Here is a 19,233-nt window from a genome sequence, read left to right as displayed (position 1 = left end):
GCTGCATCATTTCTTTCTTTATCATGCTCATCACCTTCCCAGGCTGCACTATATACTCTTCATTGATCCGATCACCACCAACTACCTTGAACCTCCTCCACAGTCTTTTCTTTTCCAATGCTTGCTTGATTTCATTGTTAATCCATTTCACTCTTTATTCTATTTACTCACTTAACCCTTGGAATGCAGTTATACATTGCTTGTGTCCGATACTGTCTTATGAATTTCCAATCACATTCAATATCTCTTCTGCGCAGATCATTTACACAAAGTAATGATGCTAATTGACTACAGACCTTCCCATGATCACCTGCCTTATACTTCCACATATATCCATTTTTGGCAGCAACCTTTACTTGTTTCCCAAACAAGCACCTCATGATCATTTTCACCAACTGGGGCCAGTGTTAATACCTCATTAACAACTACATCTTGTGAAGTTATCACCAAATTAACTACAGAGTTAATAGTTAGCTCTGTAGATTGGCAAAGTTATCACCAAATCCAAAACATTAAAAACTCTAGTTGCTTCAGTAATATGTTGCGCAAGATATTTATCTCAGAAATTCGACAAACTCACTCTCCATGTTCCTGTACGCTATCTCCTTCTTTCATTGTGATTTCTGTATTTAAAGTCTCCCATTAGGATCACATTGATTTTACACTTTTCCAAATCAATTTGCTTAAACATTTCACAATTATCATTATCTACATTCCTGGGCCTATAACAGCATCCTATACTAGCCCATTGATTTTGATTTCACACCATGAAAAATTGCTTGCGTGTACTATCAACTTCCACACTTTGTGGACATAATTCCTCTGCAACTATTAACAGCAATCCCCCTCCTCTTTTCACTTTCCTGTTCTTTCAGAAAAGTATATATATATATATATATACTTCCATTTCTATTCCCAACAGCACATCCTCCTCAGACAACCAACTTTCACTTATACCAATTATCCCTGGGTATACTGACTCGATCAATAAAACAAACTCAGCTCTCTTATTGTGAATAATCCTAACTAAAATAAAGAGCCTAAAGGCTTTAGTTCGGCAATGCAAAATTATATAAATCAAGAGGATATTAAATCCAGCATTATTTCAAAGCCATATGTAGAAACTATGAAAGTTTCATACAAAATCTGACCAGAGAGCTTGTAAGGGAATACACTCACCTGCACTCACAAGTTGCCCTGGCTCAGATCTTATAGAGGACATGATTGCCTTGCCCAGGCATTCATATATTCACTTTCTATTGGTCCAATTTGATAAGGTTTCACTGGCCTGACAGCTGTTTCGAACTGGTTGGTTCTTCTCAGAGAGCAGGCAAACAAAAAATACGAAATTCCAAAAAATACACCTCTCTGACACTTCGAGTTACTTAATACTGAATGAGAGTTTTTGCTTTCTTAAGGTTTCTTCCAAGCCTTGTCCAGCTAAGGGGGCTTAAGATTTCCGGGGAGTTTTGCCTTGGGAGATCAATTTGAGTCTCTGGGTATTGGCATTTTCCAGAAGGGCCTCTGTTCGGGCTGTGACGGTGGGTGCTTTTCCCTGGAATATGTGCAGTTCTGCTCGGTGGTAAGGTGAGCCTGTCACTGAGCAGGCCCACCCTTGGATGATCTTTTGGTCATTCACAGGGAGTGGTCTGAAGGATTGCCTAATTTTTAGAGAGGGCTTTACTTAAATAGTTGCCTGGTCTCTGAGGAAAACCAACAAGTTCAAAACAGCTGTCAGGCCAGTGAAACTTTATCAAAATGGACCAATAGAAGTTGAATATACGGACACTTAAGGCAAAGCAATCATATCTTCTATAAGGTCCACACTAGGCAAACTCATAAGTCCCAGCGAATGTATTCCCGTAATTTCATACGAAACTTTCATAGATTCTACATTTGGCTTTGAAATAATGCTGGATTTAATATCCACTTGATCTATATAATAATCTTTACATTTGTGTACAAATGTAACAATCCCTGTGTCTTTGAGGCTATTCCACCTGCACCAACATTCTCTATTCTAGTTGCTATACCACAACTCTCTCTTTGGTCTGACCACTCCAGTTTCCCTGATTCTGACTCTGATTACTTCACCCACATCTTCAAACATATATTGATCTTCTTCCTCTTAGAGATCCATTTAGATGTGCTATCCTGCTTCAAAATTAGACTCTGATTGTTTGCTACATTAACTTCTTCATTCTGTGCTGTAACACTATAAGCACAATAATACTAATTCAGGATATCATCATGAAATTCCTGCCATGTACCCTTAAGGGGTGTACAGGATATGATAGTACTACATGAAAAATTTACATCATTAAATTTCCTATCTACAATTTTCCTCCAAATCAGTCTGTTACTTGTCATGACTCCAACATTACCAGATCTTATATTTCTATCGTCTAAGGCACTTTGTAGCGTATTAATCCACCTATATCTTGGTCTTCCTCTGGGTTGTTTTCCTGCCAACTTGGCAGAGAGCACTTGTTTTGCTAATCGCTCCTCGCCCATTCTGTTTAAGTGACCATACCACCTGAGATTAGCTCTGCTAACGCATTCCTGGATGCTGACAATGTCAAGTTCTTTCCTAATATCCTCATTTTTAATATGATATTGCCATTGATGACATCTCTTCATGCCTCTAATCTTTCTCAGGACTCTCATATCTGTGGTCTCTAGTCTTTGGTCAAGTGTTTTACTTCTGACCCAGCTCACAGATCCATAAGTTAAAACTGGTTTGAACACAGTCTTGTATAGTCTTGTATACAGCTAATTTAGTGTTCCGATTAATTTCTCTTCTATTCCATATGAATTTATTCAATTGACTTCCTACCATACCAGCTTTGTTGATTCTGTTGTCTATTTCCATATTTAATTTACCATCTTCAGTAAAAATCGTGCCTAAGTAACTGAAATGTTTTACTTGTTCCACAGGTTCTCCATTCACAACACAGTCGATTCAGTGATTCTGCCTATTTTCATTATCTTTGTCTTTTTAATACTGACCTTCATACCATATCAATTACAACAGTTATTCAATTTAGTCAGAGAATCTTGCAGACTTGTAGCGGATTTATTTAGAAGTATAACATCGTCTGCATAAAGCAAAGAGCTGACATTAACATCTCCAATTTTGATATCATGTTTAATACCACTTTCCTTCATAATGTGATCCATATAGATAATGAATAACAGAGGGGATAATGTACATCTTTGTCTCAAACCAGATTTAACATTAAACCATCTTCCTGTACTTCCTTCAATTCTAACTGCTGATGTACAACTCAAATAAAGACTAAGTATTGCTTGATATAATGTCCCATTGACACCATATAACTAGCATATTGACTAGCTTCTCTCTTGGCACCTTGTCATATGCCTTTTCCAGATCGACAAAACTTAAATACAGATCTTTGTTATATTCCCATGCTTTCTCAACTATTTGTTGTAAAGTGAAGATCTGATCCTGACAGCCTCTATTTGGCCTGAATCCAGCTTGTTCTTCACCGAGCTTTTCTTCCACAATTCTTCTCAACCGTTCTCAAGTATACTTGCATATATCTTACCAGGAACATTCAGTAGGGAAATAACTCTGTAATTCTCACATTCAGGTTTATTTTCCTTTTTTTTTATATATATGGGTACTATTAGAGCTCTACTCCAATCATCTGGAATTCGTCCCTCTGTCCCGGCTTTCTGAACTATGCAGTGCAGCCACTGTAAGACTTTTATACCACCATACTTCAGCATTTCTGGTCGAATATCATCTACTCCTGCTGCCTTTCCACATTTCAAGCCTTTGATGGCTTTTTATCTACTTCAAGTATGGATATGTATTCCTGACTGTATGCCTGTTGAGTGTTTTTTACCGCTGTACTATCACTACTTGTTTCATTTAGCAATTTTTTGAAGTAATTACTTCATACTTCAAGGATCTTTTTATCCCGTTTTCATGTCACCTTTATCATCTCTAACTCCTTTTACAGCATTCTTTCCTTCATTTCTAAGCTTCTTCAACAACCTCCAGAATATTTTGCCACCTTCTTGATATTTATTTTCTATGTTCTTGCAAGTCCTCCCATGACTTTTGTTTAGCTAGTCATGGGAGGACTTGCAAGAACATAGAAAATAAACAGCACAAGCAGACTTATTTGCCAGGAACTTTTGATATGCTTTCTTCTTTTCCTTCACTGCCTCTTTAACTTCCTGTGTCCACCATGGAGTTCAAATTTTTCTATCCTTGCAGACAACTTCACCACATGCCTCTCTAGCTGAATCAATCGGGGTTTTCTTCAAGGCTTGCCACTGAATCTCCAAGGTTTGGTTCCTGTTCTCAAACTCTTTCATTTTTCCTTCAATAATCTTTGTGTATTTTAGTCTACAGTTCACATCTGAGAGTTGCTCAACTTTTATTCACTTTAAAACTTTCTTACATGTCATTATTTTCAATATGAAATTCAATTTTATCCTGCTCAAGACTAAATAGTGATCACTTCCAATTTCAAATCCTCTGTGCACCCTTGTGTCCTGCACCAGGGAGAAAACATCACTATCAACAATAACATAGTCAATGAGACTTTTCTTATTCCTTGCCTCTTCTCTCCATGTGAATTTGTACACATTTTTATGTTGGAACATGGTGTTAGTAATAACCAGTCCATGTCCTGAGCAGAAATCCAACAGGTATTTGCCATTATTATTAGCTTTGCTCTTTTCTCCAAATTTTCCCAAAACATTTTTGTATGTCTGACAATCACCTCCTACTGTGCTATTTAGATCCCCAACAAGGACCAACTTTTCCTTTTTCGTTGTGTCAGTAGCTTTCTCTAGAGCCTCAAAAAATTCCTCCACTTCTACCTTAGTAGAACCTTCTGTGGGACCATAGGCACCAATAAGTCTCATTGTCCAGTTCTCCATTCTGATATTTGCCCAAATCACTCTACTTGACACTGCCTGCCATTCAAGAAGATGAGCCTCATATTTTGTGTTGAATACTATGGCTACTCCTTTTCCTTGATTGTCATTGCCTGAATATAACATTTTGTATTTATTGCTGAGAAAGATCTCACCAGTTTTTGTCTTTTTTGTTTCAGTCACCCCTATTATGCCAATCTGGTACTTATCTAATACCTCCGCTAGCTCCATTTCTTTTCCATTCAGGCTTCTTATGTTGATAGTACCTATCTTTAATTCTGGTGATGTTGAGTTGGGGTGTGTTTTCAGATTTTCAGATTCAGATTTGGGGTGCTTAAGGGTCAAAGCTGTATAACTGAGAGGAGACCTCCACATAGGCTTTAAAGGAATGCGGAGAACTGACCAGGGCTTCTGACCTAATGTCCAATCCTCACCTTCTCGTGGTGCACCTGTTGGGTATCTACCTGGATACTGAACAAACGAGGATGGGCTGGCAATTCGGGATTTAGCCGACCAAATTGTATTCCTATTGGTTAAACCAAAATACAAAATGATGGTACAACATAATTCAGGATATATACAATTAAATTATTTATTATTATTTTTTTTACTTACTTGTTCTTTAGGTGCTGAATACTACCCAAACATCGAAACTGGCCATTTACCATTATGGCTAGTCTAGTACAGAGGGCATCACATTCTTCCATGCTATAAAGAAATGCACACACACGTGCACATTATATATATATAAAGTTAAAAAATATAAAATTAAAAATCTCTGTAAACAGGAAACAACATTAAAAAGACATTCATGCTGATTCACACTATTAAAATACATGAGCATTTACTACTTATGTTTCAACTAGTATTTTAATCTTTCTACTTAGTATGCAGCAATCATCCAAACAAAATACACTCCAAGCAAAAGCAAAGCAATCCAAGCACAATAATATGCAAATAAACAGAACTGCTTTAAGTGGCCTGGTTGACCGAGTGGTTAGCTCCTCAATCAACAAGTAGTGAATTTGAATCCTGCTCTGGGAATGGATGTTTGCAATTGTCTTTAGGTGGGAGATGAATTTCATCATCCTGTGTGATTCCCCACCCCTGCTTATCAGAGGTTGGAAGTGTTGAAAAAGTTTATGTATGATCTCCAGAGTGGAGTTTTTGGATTAGGTAGAAAACAATTTAAATAAATAGAAAAAAATGAATAAAAGAATAGAAAAAAATTCTTAGTTCAATAATCTTTTGTGGGTGGCAGTTGCATAAAACGATCAAAATCTCTATAAATCAATTATTATACATATTAGGATTTCTGATGTCAATAATTAGTTTCAATGTACAACTTCTTATTTAATTTTCTATACTTGAAAAAAAAAAGTACATCGTAATAGAGGGCATGATAGTGCCATTAATATAAATTTGGTGGTAGAACAGAGGCATAAAAATAATAGACCACTTTGTATTTCTTCTGAAGTTAAGATTTTGAGAAAATTAGTGAGAGATCATATAAAAATTGTGCAGATGAGGATAATATGATCTATGAGGGTCAGCAAGGATTTGTTAAGAAGTGCTGTTGTTTCATTAATTTGCTTTCCATTTATAATAAAGTTGATGAGGGAATGACATATACTACCAATATTTTGGATTTTGCAAAGTCATTTTTGAGAGTGCACCATACAAGCTGATATTTAAGTATGAACATATGAGTTCAGATATCAGGTTAGTGAACCAGAAACCAGCTATCTGATAAAATCAGAAAGTTGTGTACGAGAAGCAGCATCAAGGAAAAGTCACAAGTGGTGTTCCACAGGGATCAGTACTCAGACTTCTATTGTTTCACTTATGTCAATGACATTATCCATTAACCTGTTTAATGTAACTAAATGTAAGGTCTTGAAATTTGCAATTGACTGATTGGAGGCTGCATATTCTATTTGTAGAACTATAATAGATGAAGCAGAGGAGGCAAGGTCTTTTTTTTACAAGAAAATAAAGAAAACTGTATTTTGGAAGTATCAAAGGTAACTAGACTGTTAACATCTGAGTGAAGGATTGTGGTGAAATGGTATTTAGGATACTTATTATGATCTTGAGCTTGAAATGCTTGAGCCCTGCACAGTTTGTCATTTAAATAGGGTGAGTGGAGAGTGCTATCATCAGCAAAACTGTTGGTGGAGTTTGAGTTCAGTGTTGTTTATGTATATGAGAAAGAAGGTGGATAAAATACAGTCCCAAGGAAATGTGCATTAGATGAAAAAGTCTAATGAGAAAACATCCTATACCATAATATACAGTGAACGAACTGAGAAAAAACTGGCATATCAATTTCAAAGGAAAGAAGGCAGACTATATGATGGCAATTTGCTGCAAGCTCTTGATGCCAGATCTTATCAAATTCTTTGAAATGTCAAATGCAACAACACAGGTTTCTGTACACTTTTCCATCAAACATGTCCAGAAGTGGGTTATGTAAGCAAGGAGATCTGTTGTGGATTTTGATTGGCAAAATCCATAGTGGTGGTTGTTGATTATATGTTAGTTCCCAGACGTCAAAGAAGTTGACAGTAGTTGATGACCTTACCTTCTCCATTACTTTGGACAAAAGTCAGGTGAGAGTACCAGGATGACAGTTTGATGATAGACACTTAATTTACTGGGAAAGGCAATAATTAAGAAAGGTGATAGAGAATCCTGCAGGATGATTTAAATAAATTGACAGTGTGGAGCAAGGGATAATTGTTGTCAGCTTAATGTGTCCAAGTGTATGGTTATGCATTTTAGGATGAAAAGATTACATAGATTGTATTTCACTGAGCAAAATTGACGAGGCTAGGAATTTGGGAGTGATGGTGGACAGAGAGAGAGAGAGAGAGAGAGAGAGAGAGAGAGATGAGGTTCAGAGATGTACTGCAAAAGATGGCTCAAAGGATTACTTGGATGTTGAATAACACACTGACAAATAGATATATGGAGATTATTATCCCTCTTTATAAGGCACTAGACAGGATACCACTCTACTCTGTCATATAAATCAGAGTAAGCAAGGATGAAGATGAATGATATGGATAAGAGGGTAGTTGATAGATGGGTATCAGTGTTTTATATGGGGGGGGGATTGAATAGGAGAAGTTGGCTAACTGGTAGTGCATACTGTAGGACCCTGTACTTGGGCCTATTTCATTTAATTTGTTACATTAGTTATAATGAAAATGATTTAAGAGGAATATCTGGTTGTTCATTAAAGATGATAAAATTAGGAAGAGCAGTAGTTAATAAAGATGATACAGAGATATGGCAGAACAATTTAAATAAGCTAGCAGTATGGAGCAAAGGAGAATGGATACAGTCTAATGTGCACAGTGTATGGCACTGCATATTGCAATGAAAAGACCAAAAGCTGTATAGTACACTGATGGAACTGGATTTCAGGAAATTGAGAAGGCTTGGAATTTGGGGGAAAGAGGATTGTGTACAGGTAGTTGAAGTTCAGAGGACATATTGCAAAAGTGGGAAAAGCAGCTTATTCAATTACTTAGACATTAAAAAAACACACTGACAAGCAGAAATAAGGAGCATATTACCCCTCTTTATAAGGCAGATATGATCACATATGGATTACTTCATGCAGATCTCTAGCCATCTGGGATCCTTGGGGATGTGGAAACGGCAGAAAAGATTTGGAGTTAAGTTGGTTGCTTAATAATAACTGGTCAATAGGATGCTCACTATGAAGAGAGAGCTGAAGGTTTGCCAGCTGATAGACAGAAAAGAGGGGATATGGGAGAAGTATATAGTCTCTGTAATGGTAGGAAAGACCTGGGTTCGACTTTCATCTAGGAAACCAAGAACCTTTATTTTTTTAATGTGGCCTCCATGGGTGGACTAAGAATTTTTTTTTTCCTGTTTAAATCAATTATATATATCTGTTGTAGTTACGCGGTATGAAGATATGTTCATATTTTTTATACCAACTGAAATCCGAGAATTAGACAAACGATTAATTTATTTAACACACAACATGTTTTGTCGGAAAGTTGACTTCTTCAGGCGTGAGAACATTGAAAGCAAAATAAAAACACTACAAAGAAACATTGTACTACTACAAAATCGACTAAAAAACTTCAGTTAAGTTTGAACTGTAGCTACAGTCCAAGCTAAAGTTCTACTGTTAGGCATCTGCGAGCGTGTGACTTCACAAGTGTGCCAGTATCTGATAGCAGAGCTAAATGAGTCCGGTAAATTGTAACTAAGGTTACTGTTTATGTGATGAGAGTCCAGGACAATTTCCTTAGACTCGACTATGAGGCGTTCTACCTTGTCATGGCATATATGAATGTTTGAAGTTGTTGTCCAGTTTATCTCATGTTGGCGGCCTTCCCTATTTGTGTTCACTGAGAACAGGACATGGCTTGAGAGGGTGCTTGCTCTGGTTATGTTGTAGGCAATGTCCCTTTGATGTTCCTCGAGACATAAGAGGATGGACTTCTCAGTTTGGCCATAATATGGCTTCCTGCAGTCACATGTGATTTTATACACCTCTGGAAACTGAAGATGGTTGTGAGTCTGTTTGGGTTTGCTTAGAATTGATCTGAGTTTAGGAAGAGTAGAAAAGAACGTTTTTATATTAAATTTTTTCAAAATTCTTCTTAGTTTCTAGGAGAGCGAGCTGATGTATGGTAAAGGGAAACCTTTGGGGTTGTCCTATGTTTCTACGTTGTTTTGATGATGGTGGTATAGTTGTTTATTAATAGTTTTTGAAGAGTAGCCATTATTTGTGAAGGTTCTTTTTAGATGTTGTAGTTCATTTTTTATCTCTTCCTCATCTGACAATACAGACAATACTGACAATAATGTGCTAGAGTGGAGATGATTCCCAACTTCTGTGCTGGATAGTGGTGTGAGGGCGCATGCAGGAGGTATCTATCCATATGCGTTGATTTTCTGAAGATCGCAATTTTTATGGAGTCAGACATCTTAGTAAGTTTGATGTCTAATAAAGGAAGAGATCCATTTTGTTCAATTTCTATTGTCAATTTGATGTCTGGGTGGAAGTTGTTTAAGTGATTTTAAAAAAGTGTGAAGATTATCTATACTGTATTCCCAAATAAGGAATATGTCATCGACGTATCTCAGCCATATTTTAGGCTTAAGTGTAGCAGAGGAGATTGCCTTTTGTTCGAAATCCTCAAAAAAAATGTTGGCTAGTATTGGAGATAGGGGAGGCTGCCATTGCCAATCCCTTATAAATTTATATAATTTATAAATTTTCTCTTCAAACTCAAAGTAGCCTGAGTTAACACAATGTGATAGCAGAGCAAACATCTTTTTTGAGATCTTGTTGCTTACAAGAATAAGGGAATTACAGAATAAGGGATTGGCAATGGGCAGCCCCATCTCCAATACTAGCCAACATTTTTTGCACATCACGAAACTGCAGACGCCTGAGGGGTTCTTTCATTTTAGGAAACAAGTTGAGTTGCAAGGACTCATATCCAGTGAATATGGAAGATATTTCAACATCTCTCATTGCCACCTTCAACATCTCTATTACCAATTGTGACACATGACATCATGCACTATCAAGCAAAAATACAGTGGTTGAACCCATGAAAAAATGCGGTTGCTTTCTTTTTAAGCCAAACACAAATGTTACTCCAGAAGTCTTTGATAGTACTGTGTGTAAACAGTTTGCCCTTGTGGTGCAGCCAGCATGATGAAGAATGACACCTTGAACACTGTAAGTGACAATCAACATGACTTTAACTTTGCTGGATTCTTGGCGAAGTTTTTTCAGATGGGGGTTACCTTAAATGGCACCATTCATTGGACTATCTCTTCAGCTCAGGCTCATAAGCCCTTGCCCAAGTTTCATCAATGGCTACAATATGATTTAGGAATGCATCCGATTCATTTTTGTTCCAGATGGAGACCAGCAACTGTATGCCTGTGCCATTTATGCATCTCAGTCAAGTGCTATGAAACTCAATGAGCTGAAATTTTGTACATACCCAGCCTCTCTTTTAGGATATGCCAAACACTTTGGTAGTTTATCCCAGTTTCATGGACCAACTGGGATACAGTCCATTGCTGATCAACCTCAAGGAGTTCCTAAACAAGCTCAGAATGTTCATCTGAAATGGTGGGTCATTCTGTATGGTGTTCCCACCTGCACAAAATGCACTGCTACCACAGGCTTCCCTAAGGCCATGATAACTGTTGCTCACAGTTTTACTTCGTGCAACCTGGACCTTGATCCAGGATTGTTGTTCTAATCGTGATGAATCACTAACTGATGAGATGCACATACAGTGGCATTCTTGGATTTTTGAAAGCTTGATAGATTTCCACATGATGAGCTGGTAACTAAACTAACTTGTATGTTAATGATACTGAGTTTGGTTAAACTGGAAATAAGCAATGGTTTGCTGATGATGAAAAAGTTGAGAGACACTATGAGGAGCAGGTAAGATGCTGTGGAGTTGCAGGAGGATCTCAAAGTGTATGTGAGTGGGCAAGTGATTGGAACTTTCAGTTATTGGAGCTATTTCAAGACCTTGCAAAGTCTTGAAATTTGGTAAGCAAGGTTGAGATCCTGAGCATACAATTAATGGAGGAATTTTGAAGGAGATTAAAGAGATGAGAGATGAGATCTTGAAGTGATGGTGGACAGAGGCTTGAAGTTTAGGGAATAGATTACACATACACACAAGGATAAATGAAATGGTTGAAGTAATAAACTATTATGGCACAAGTATCTTTGAAACATTGGCTGAAGTTTAGGGTTACATTGCTAATATTGTAAGAACATCATAATAGATTATGGCAATGATGATGAGGACTGTGACATGCAGAAACAAAGGAGTTATGGTTCATTTGTATAAGACTTGATCAGGCTGCATATGGACTGCTGTGTGCAGATTTGGTCACCTGGTTTTCAAAGGTATGAGGATATATTAGACGGATTGCAGAGAAGGTTTCCTTAAGTTGGTTTCAGGTCTATGGAATGTGGATATGAGGACAGATTAAGGAATGCAAACTTGCAGAGCCTTGTGAACAGAAAAAAAAAAAAAAAAAAAAAGAGAGGAGATATGATTGAGATCTAGCCCTTGCTCACACTCTCCTTAAACAATATCCCTGGATGCTGTATAAGGTAGGTGTGAGCAAGGAAGTGAAGAGCAGGTTCTTCACTCGGAGAGTGGTTGGTGAGTTGAGAGCACTGCCAGAAAGTGTGGTGAATGCAGAAAAAACTGTGAATGAATTGAAGCCATGGTTTGATTATCACTTTGCATTAGAGTATGGGCCTCCCATGATGATTCTTTTGACTCTATGGAGGTTCAAAGTTAATAATAATAAATCCAATTCTTCTAATTCTGAGAAATTATAATTTGAGGAAAGGGGATATCATTGAGATGGTTAAGTTGGTAATGGTTTGTTACCAGGTTAATGTGGAAGAGATTTTTCATAGAATGGGAGAGGAGGGCAGAACAAGAGGCCATTTCTGGAAGCTGTATAAGGAGGATGTGACCAAGGGAGAAAAGAGCAGGTTGTTTGTGTGGTCTATTATCTATTATGATATTCTTACAATATTAGCAATGTAACCCTAAACTTCAGCCAATGTTTCAAAGATACTTGTGCCATAATAGTTTATTGCTTCAACCATTTCATTTATCCTTGTGTGTATGTGTAATCTATTCCCTAAACTTCAAGCCTCTGTCCACCAACACTTCAAGATCTCATCTCTCATCTCTTTAATCTCCTTCAAAATTCCTCCATTAATTGTATGCTCAGGATCTCAACCTTGCTTACCAAATTTTAAGACTTTGCAAGGTCTTGAAATAGCTCCAATAACTGAAAGTTCCAATCACTTGCCCACTCACATACACTTTGAGATCCTCCTGCAACTCCACAGCATCTTACCTGCTCCTCATAGTGTCTCTCAACTTTTTCATCATCAGCAAACCATTGCTTATTTCCAGTTTAACCTGTCTCAGTATCATTAACATACAAGTTAGTTTAGTTACCAGCTCATCATGTGGAAATCTATCAACCTTTCAAAAATCCAAGAATGCCACTGTATGTGGTTGCATTGCCTGACAAGGATGCATACATGCTGAATGAATTTGAGGCATGGTCTGATGAACTTTGTGAGTTTTGGCATGTAGCCTCCTGTAATGAGTCTTTTGCCTCTAATGGTGAGGGGAGGAGGAATTGGGTGTTAATAATAATAAATACCTCTGAACATCTAGTAACTCTTTGCAAATTACAAATCCATGTAACCATTAAATACTACTGTTCTTACATTTGGGTAATGCTTCTAGAGTCTAAAAATAACCGACTTGGTACATACGAGTGAAGTTAGGTTGATTAATGAATTGTTACATTCTGCTGTTTTTCCATACATTTTGCTTCTGCTATTCTGGTATTTGAATTTTTCAAAATATTTTTTGAAGGTCACTAGAATTGGTCACTGGTCCATTAGAATTGGGAATAATAATTTCTTCCCTCTCCACTAAATCTGCAAAAACACATGCAGCTGCTATTCATACTTTATTCAATACAATTCAACTTGAAACTTGTGGAACAAATTTTTCTTCCTCTTTGTTCATTACTTCTCCTATTGTCTTTTGGAAGAGTGCCCCCCTTTATGTATTTACCAAGGAGCATAATTTACTGTTTTTAAATCCAATATTAACTTTTCTCTACTGTGTTTTGTTTATTCATGGTACTAATGTACTATAGATTGGACATCTCCTCATTCATTAGATTTAAAAAAAAAAGTTACCTTGTGGATGAGAAAAAGCAGTGTAAAGGATTCAAGGAAGAAACTGATAATCTAAAATTATTATTATTATTATTATTAACATCCAACCTCCATGGAGTCAGAGACTCATCATGGGAGGTACACACTATTACACACAATGCTCACCCAACTGTGCCTTAAAATGATCCAATGTATCTACACTCACAACATGCTCAGGCAATGCATTCCACTCACCAACCACTCTCCATACAAAGAACTTTCTCCTCACACCTCTGCTCACACCCTCTTTATACAGTTTCCAGCAATATCCTCTTGTTCTACCCCATTCCACTATCATTCTACGAAAAATCTTTTTCATGTAAACCCCTGAATATATATCTCAATCATATCCCTCCCCCCACTCTTCACGAGCCTTTGCAATTTCCATTCTCTCAATCTGTCCTTGTATTCCAAATTCAAAAGACCACTGACAACCTTTGTGAATCTTCTCTGGACCCTTTCCAACATATCCTCGTCACCATGAAAACCCCGCAACCAGATCCTTATACAATGGATCATAACCTCTCTATTTCTGCATGTCAGTGATGCATTTCATTTCTGCCAATGTGATGTCTTCACAACTTGTGCAATGTGGCCCCTGAATTTCAGGTCCTTGTCCACCACCATATCTGAAGAATAATTTCAGTGAGGATAGATTAAGATTGTGAATTGCACAATCTGATTATGGGTGCAAAAGATAGAGAGCATACATATATGAGAAACACAAGTTTCTAAATGGATTTTAGGATAAATGCAAAAGATTTTTCAATGCTTGGCAGAGGGGTGAGATTAAAAGAAAAAGTATTATTCATAGTAAGAATAATACTTTGGTAAGAATGTGGTTAGTGAGAACCAGACTAGTTTTTTTCCTTGGAGGGTGATGAATAAGTTAAATGGATTGTCAGAAGGCATAGCAATCGTAATGTTAACAAATGATTTTAAGGGGCAAAAATAACTTAACCACTGTAGATGTACAGATTGGTAAATAGAGTGAGTCACCTTGCACTGGAACCATCAGTTGTGGGAGTGGGAAGGGAGTCAATTGCTTGCAATAACTGGATGTCTGGATGGAGAGACGTACTCATGTTTCTTATATCCAGTAATGGTTCCATGTTGAAAAAACACTGATCGATGAATGAAAACTTTTTTTTTTTGAAACTGAAATTAATTTAAGGAATTCTACTTGATTTTATGGTGCTGAATCCAGATATAAAATTCAAAAAATTCAATTATGTAAGGAACTTTTTTACAAATATGTTAGCTTTTCAAGCTTATGAATATTTTCATAATGTATTCCAGATAAGTTTCTGAAATATTTTATCATGAATTTGTCAGAAATAATAACAAAATTTTAATTTTGATGCCTATTGTGTAGCCATTTTGACTCTTAGGTATGCATTAGTAGTATAAAAATGAATAGCATTAATGTAAGAATGTTCTCAATGTAAGAATCTTCTTACATTAAGGAATACAGTAACACAAACTCAGTGTTAAAATTCTTGCTTTAGCTTGGATCTCTTTTATTTCTTCATTTCTTAAAGTTATTATTATATCACATTTAGAATTCAAAGGTTGTAAAACAAGTAAAGACTAATTTTGTTACAAGTGTGGTTCATTTATAAGTATTAAGCATCAACATGACATTGCTTGTGCAGAAAGGATTGCATATTTCCATTACTTTGTGTATGAAACAGATAATTTTAAAAAAATTGTGCTTATTGTTATTGTTGCTTGTCTTTAAAGTTAATTTGACTTTTCAGTGCATTCAGGGAAAAAAACCAGACTATGACTTTTGTGGTACCAACGAGTTGAAGAGAACCAAAAGCTCATGTGGCAGATAGTTACTTCTGTTAAAAGTAATAATGTTCCTTGATTTTCTATGAAAAATAAACATTTAATATCATACAAAACTTAAAACTGTCATATGACCATTACTCTTTATGTCTTCCTCCATCATCATTGCAAGACATTGTAGGACTTGCAGATGTTGAATCTTTTGCTTCTAGTGTGGACAGGAAGCTACCAAAAGATGAAAACATTTATGTTTTCAATAACTTTCACCTGATTGAAAAATAACATGAGCAACAGCTGTTAAATATCACAGTTTGATTACTAATCTGCCAAACCTTACATTGACAGTACTAAATCTCAGGAAACTAATGAGGCTAGGGATTTGGGAGTGATGGTGGACAGAGAGTTGAAGTTCAGGGGGAAGATTGCAAATGTTGCAAAATACCTCAAATGATTACATGAATGTTGAAGAATGTTATGAGTAGAGATAGGACGTATTATCTCTCTTTATAAGGCTTTGATATAGCTACATTTGACTACTGTGCAGAGATTTGTTATTGGAGTTTCTTAGATATGAGGATGTGGTAGAGAAGAAAAGTCAAGTTTTACATCAAATCAGACCATTTGATGTAAAAAGGATTTCCATACTCTAAGATAAAGGAACACTGAAACAAACAGCACAGATTATTTGCAACTATAATCAATGCATTAGCTTCAAAGCTAGTTTGAAAACTGTCTTCTTTTCTACCAGTCAAACCAAAGATAAGTTAGCACTTCTCTCTCTTCTTGCCTAGTTTCTGTCAAGTACACTTTTCACGTCAACTTTGTTATTTTGGACAAACAACCTGTTCAGCTGAGATTAGAATCCAAGGAAATCAGAACTACAATTTTAAAACAACGGAAATATTCTAAATATTTAATTTCTTAAATAATTTTAAGATAAATGAGAGAGCGCTAACTGAGAATGCTCAAGTAAGAAAAATTCCTCAGTGTCATGGAGCATTATGGTGGTCAACTAATAATAACAAGATCAGTAATACCGACAATATAAAATGAAACCCTATTTTAGTACTTACCTGTGAGAGGTAAGAATAACAGATCTTCCTTCTTTCACAACATCAATTATACAATTCCAAAGAAATCTGCGGGCTTTAGGATCCATACCTGTAGTAGGTTCATCCTAAGGTGGAAGGGCACCAAAATGATAGAAAACAAAACGAAAAATGTAAAATATATATATATATATATATATATATAATACTCGCAATAGCGCATAGTATTCATTTGTTTGGAACTCATACTTGCATTTTTTTCAAACACGCTACTGTTTTTTATACTTGTTCTGTTAGCACAATTTTAAGTCTCTGTAATTTTTTATATACTTCTTTGATTGTGATACCTGAGGATGTTCATGTAACAAAACTAGTAAACTAGTAGTATCTTTTTTAATAGTCATTAAACCTTTTTTTGTATATATATTTATATATATATATATATATATATATATATTATTATTATTATTTTACACACTCTTGCAATAAATACTGTTAAAACTTCTTCACATCCCCATGTTGCCTACAGAAATGCGCAAGCCCAGTTCTGTTAGTGGTGCTGTACATAGCCAACATTCATTTGTTTATCAGTAGAGAGAAAGAGAGCTAATCGTATTGGTTAACACGCAGTGGGGAGATTATGAGAACTGTGTAGCTGTAATACACTTCACAAGGTTGGAATGCAGCTACCTGTTATTTTCAACATGCTAAAAACATTTGGAATCAGTAGGATGTCTGTGTATTGGACTCAGTGGCAACCCATGAAGTTTTAAGTGGGGGTGCTGCCTATACAAAATAATTTAAAAATAATTCTTTTTTTTCCTAATCAGTAACCAATTTATTAATAAATAAATCTACAGATTTAATAAATATGTAGATTTATTTATTAATAAATTGGTTACTGATTAGGAAAAAAAGAATTTTTTAAAAATTATTTTGTATAGTCAGCACCCCCACTTAAAACTTCATGGGCCACCACTGATTGGACTATTAACGATTATGATGATACAGAAGACATATCTGACCAGCAAAGAACAGGTCGACCATGCTGCATTAGGATGCAACAGCTTTATAAGGGCTATAAAGACACACCTCCACTATAATTCTGTGAGAACACAGAAAGTGATGCTGCCAGAGATGAACATTTCACAAGAGAATGATGTCACGTACTAATTGATGACATGGGGATGACGGTCTATTGGATATTTCCTAGCACCATAATTTATGTGACTGACAGAGGATGATAAAATCAAAGACATAGACATATCTTCTTCACAGATTAGAAGATTTTCACCATTAAAGAGTCATTTAACTGTCAAAACGATGGGCATATGCCTGGATGGTTGCACACCGCATGTCACAGCACCCAGGATTCAGAGAGGTCATTACCACACGTCAGTGACTGTTTGGTGAGGAGTGATGTATCAAGAGTATCCAAGTTGCATTTCTGCAAGGAAAGGGGTCAAAACTCCTGTCAAAATGTATCAAGACATTGTGCTGCAAACTGTGGCATGGCACCTGAACAACACCTTGTTTCACAGCAGGCAGTGGGCCTTCCAATAGGACTCAGCCCCTGCACACAAGGAGAGTACCACACAATGGTGGTTGGATGCAAATGTGCCTGACTACATAAACATCTCACTGGCCATTCAGAAGTCTCGATCTGAATCTGTTACAATTCAAATTGTGGTCATAGCTTGAGAGATCAGGCTGCAAGAAACGATACCCCATCATTGAAGCCTGAAGAACCAATTTTTTTGTTGGATGTTGTGTGTGCTGCCATTAAATGTGACCTCACAGACTGTGGGTGTGAGTGAAGGCAAAAGGGGAACATTTTGAATATTGAATGCTCCACTGTATCATAATCACCACAGAAACCAGGAGACCTGACCTGCATGCAATAGTCCAAATAATGTCTCATTAAAGCCTTATAAAGAGGCAAAATGCCTTCCTTATCTTTACATGTCAAAGTTCATTTCAGCATTGCAATTATTCTCAGAGTTAAATTTGCAATCTTTGCTATATGGCTCTTGAACTTCAACTTCCTGTGTACTAAAACTCCAAGATCTCTAGCCTGATATCAGTTTCTTCCAGCATAATCCCACCAATATAATATGACATTGGATAACTAATCAATGTCCATGCAAATGTAAAGTGATAAACTTTGGCATGACTTTAGATTTACTAACATTGAACTGATAGCCATTTTCTTATGCATACAATTCCTATTCAAATCATTCTACAAGTGCTGCTTATCAGCAGCACTCCTGGTTACCCTACCTGTCTTTTCATCATCAGCAAATGCTGTATGTAACATGTCAAATCCTTCCCAATGTATTAATGTACAGATTGAATAACAATGGAACAAGGACTGATCCTTGGTCCATTGTTTTATAATTCAATCCTTTATTCTCCAATTTATACAACAATCTTTCATGCTACATTCTGTCACAAGCTTTAGCAAAATCCAAAAGAATCATGGAGAGAGGGAATGAGAGGAATGCAAGGAAGCACAGGGACTAGGGATAGAGTGATGTCAGGAAGGCAGGTAAGTAGGGGAGCAAAGAGAGAAAGTGTTAAAGGAGAGAGAGAGTGAGGGATGCATGTGAGCAATTGAGGAATAGGGCGGTAAGAAGTTTAATGTATGGGGACTCAATGACCCATGGTGTT

The 19,233-nt window shown here is 36.5% G+C and overlaps 1 protein-coding gene across 1 annotated transcript in view; it reads right to left on the bottom strand.

The window, feature by feature from the left end:
* Positions 1–19,233, bottom strand: part of LOC150092596 (phospholipid-transporting ATPase ABCA1-like) — a 982,930-nt gene that overhangs the window by 60,086 nt on the left and 903,611 nt on the right. Inside the window, exons 45-46 of the mRNA XM_090414749.1 lie at positions 16,588–16,691; positions 5,533–5,625 (exon numbers count right to left, since the gene is read on the bottom strand). Of these exons, the coding sequence (XP_090270875.1) occupies positions 5,533–5,625; positions 16,588–16,691 (197 nt within the window). The remainder of the gene's footprint in view (positions 1–5,532; positions 5,626–16,587; positions 16,692–19,233) is intronic.

This window comes from Typopeltis vanoorti, chromosome 25, assembly GCF_054136105.1.
Source record: "Typopeltis vanoorti isolate ZY-2024b chromosome 25, IOZ_Tvanoo_1.0, whole genome shotgun sequence".
Lineage (NCBI taxonomy): Eukaryota > Metazoa > Arthropoda > Arachnida > Uropygi > Thelyphonidae > Typopeltis > Typopeltis vanoorti.
Note: the sequence above shows the minus strand (reverse complement) of the source record. Positions and strands in the feature narration are given on the sequence as shown.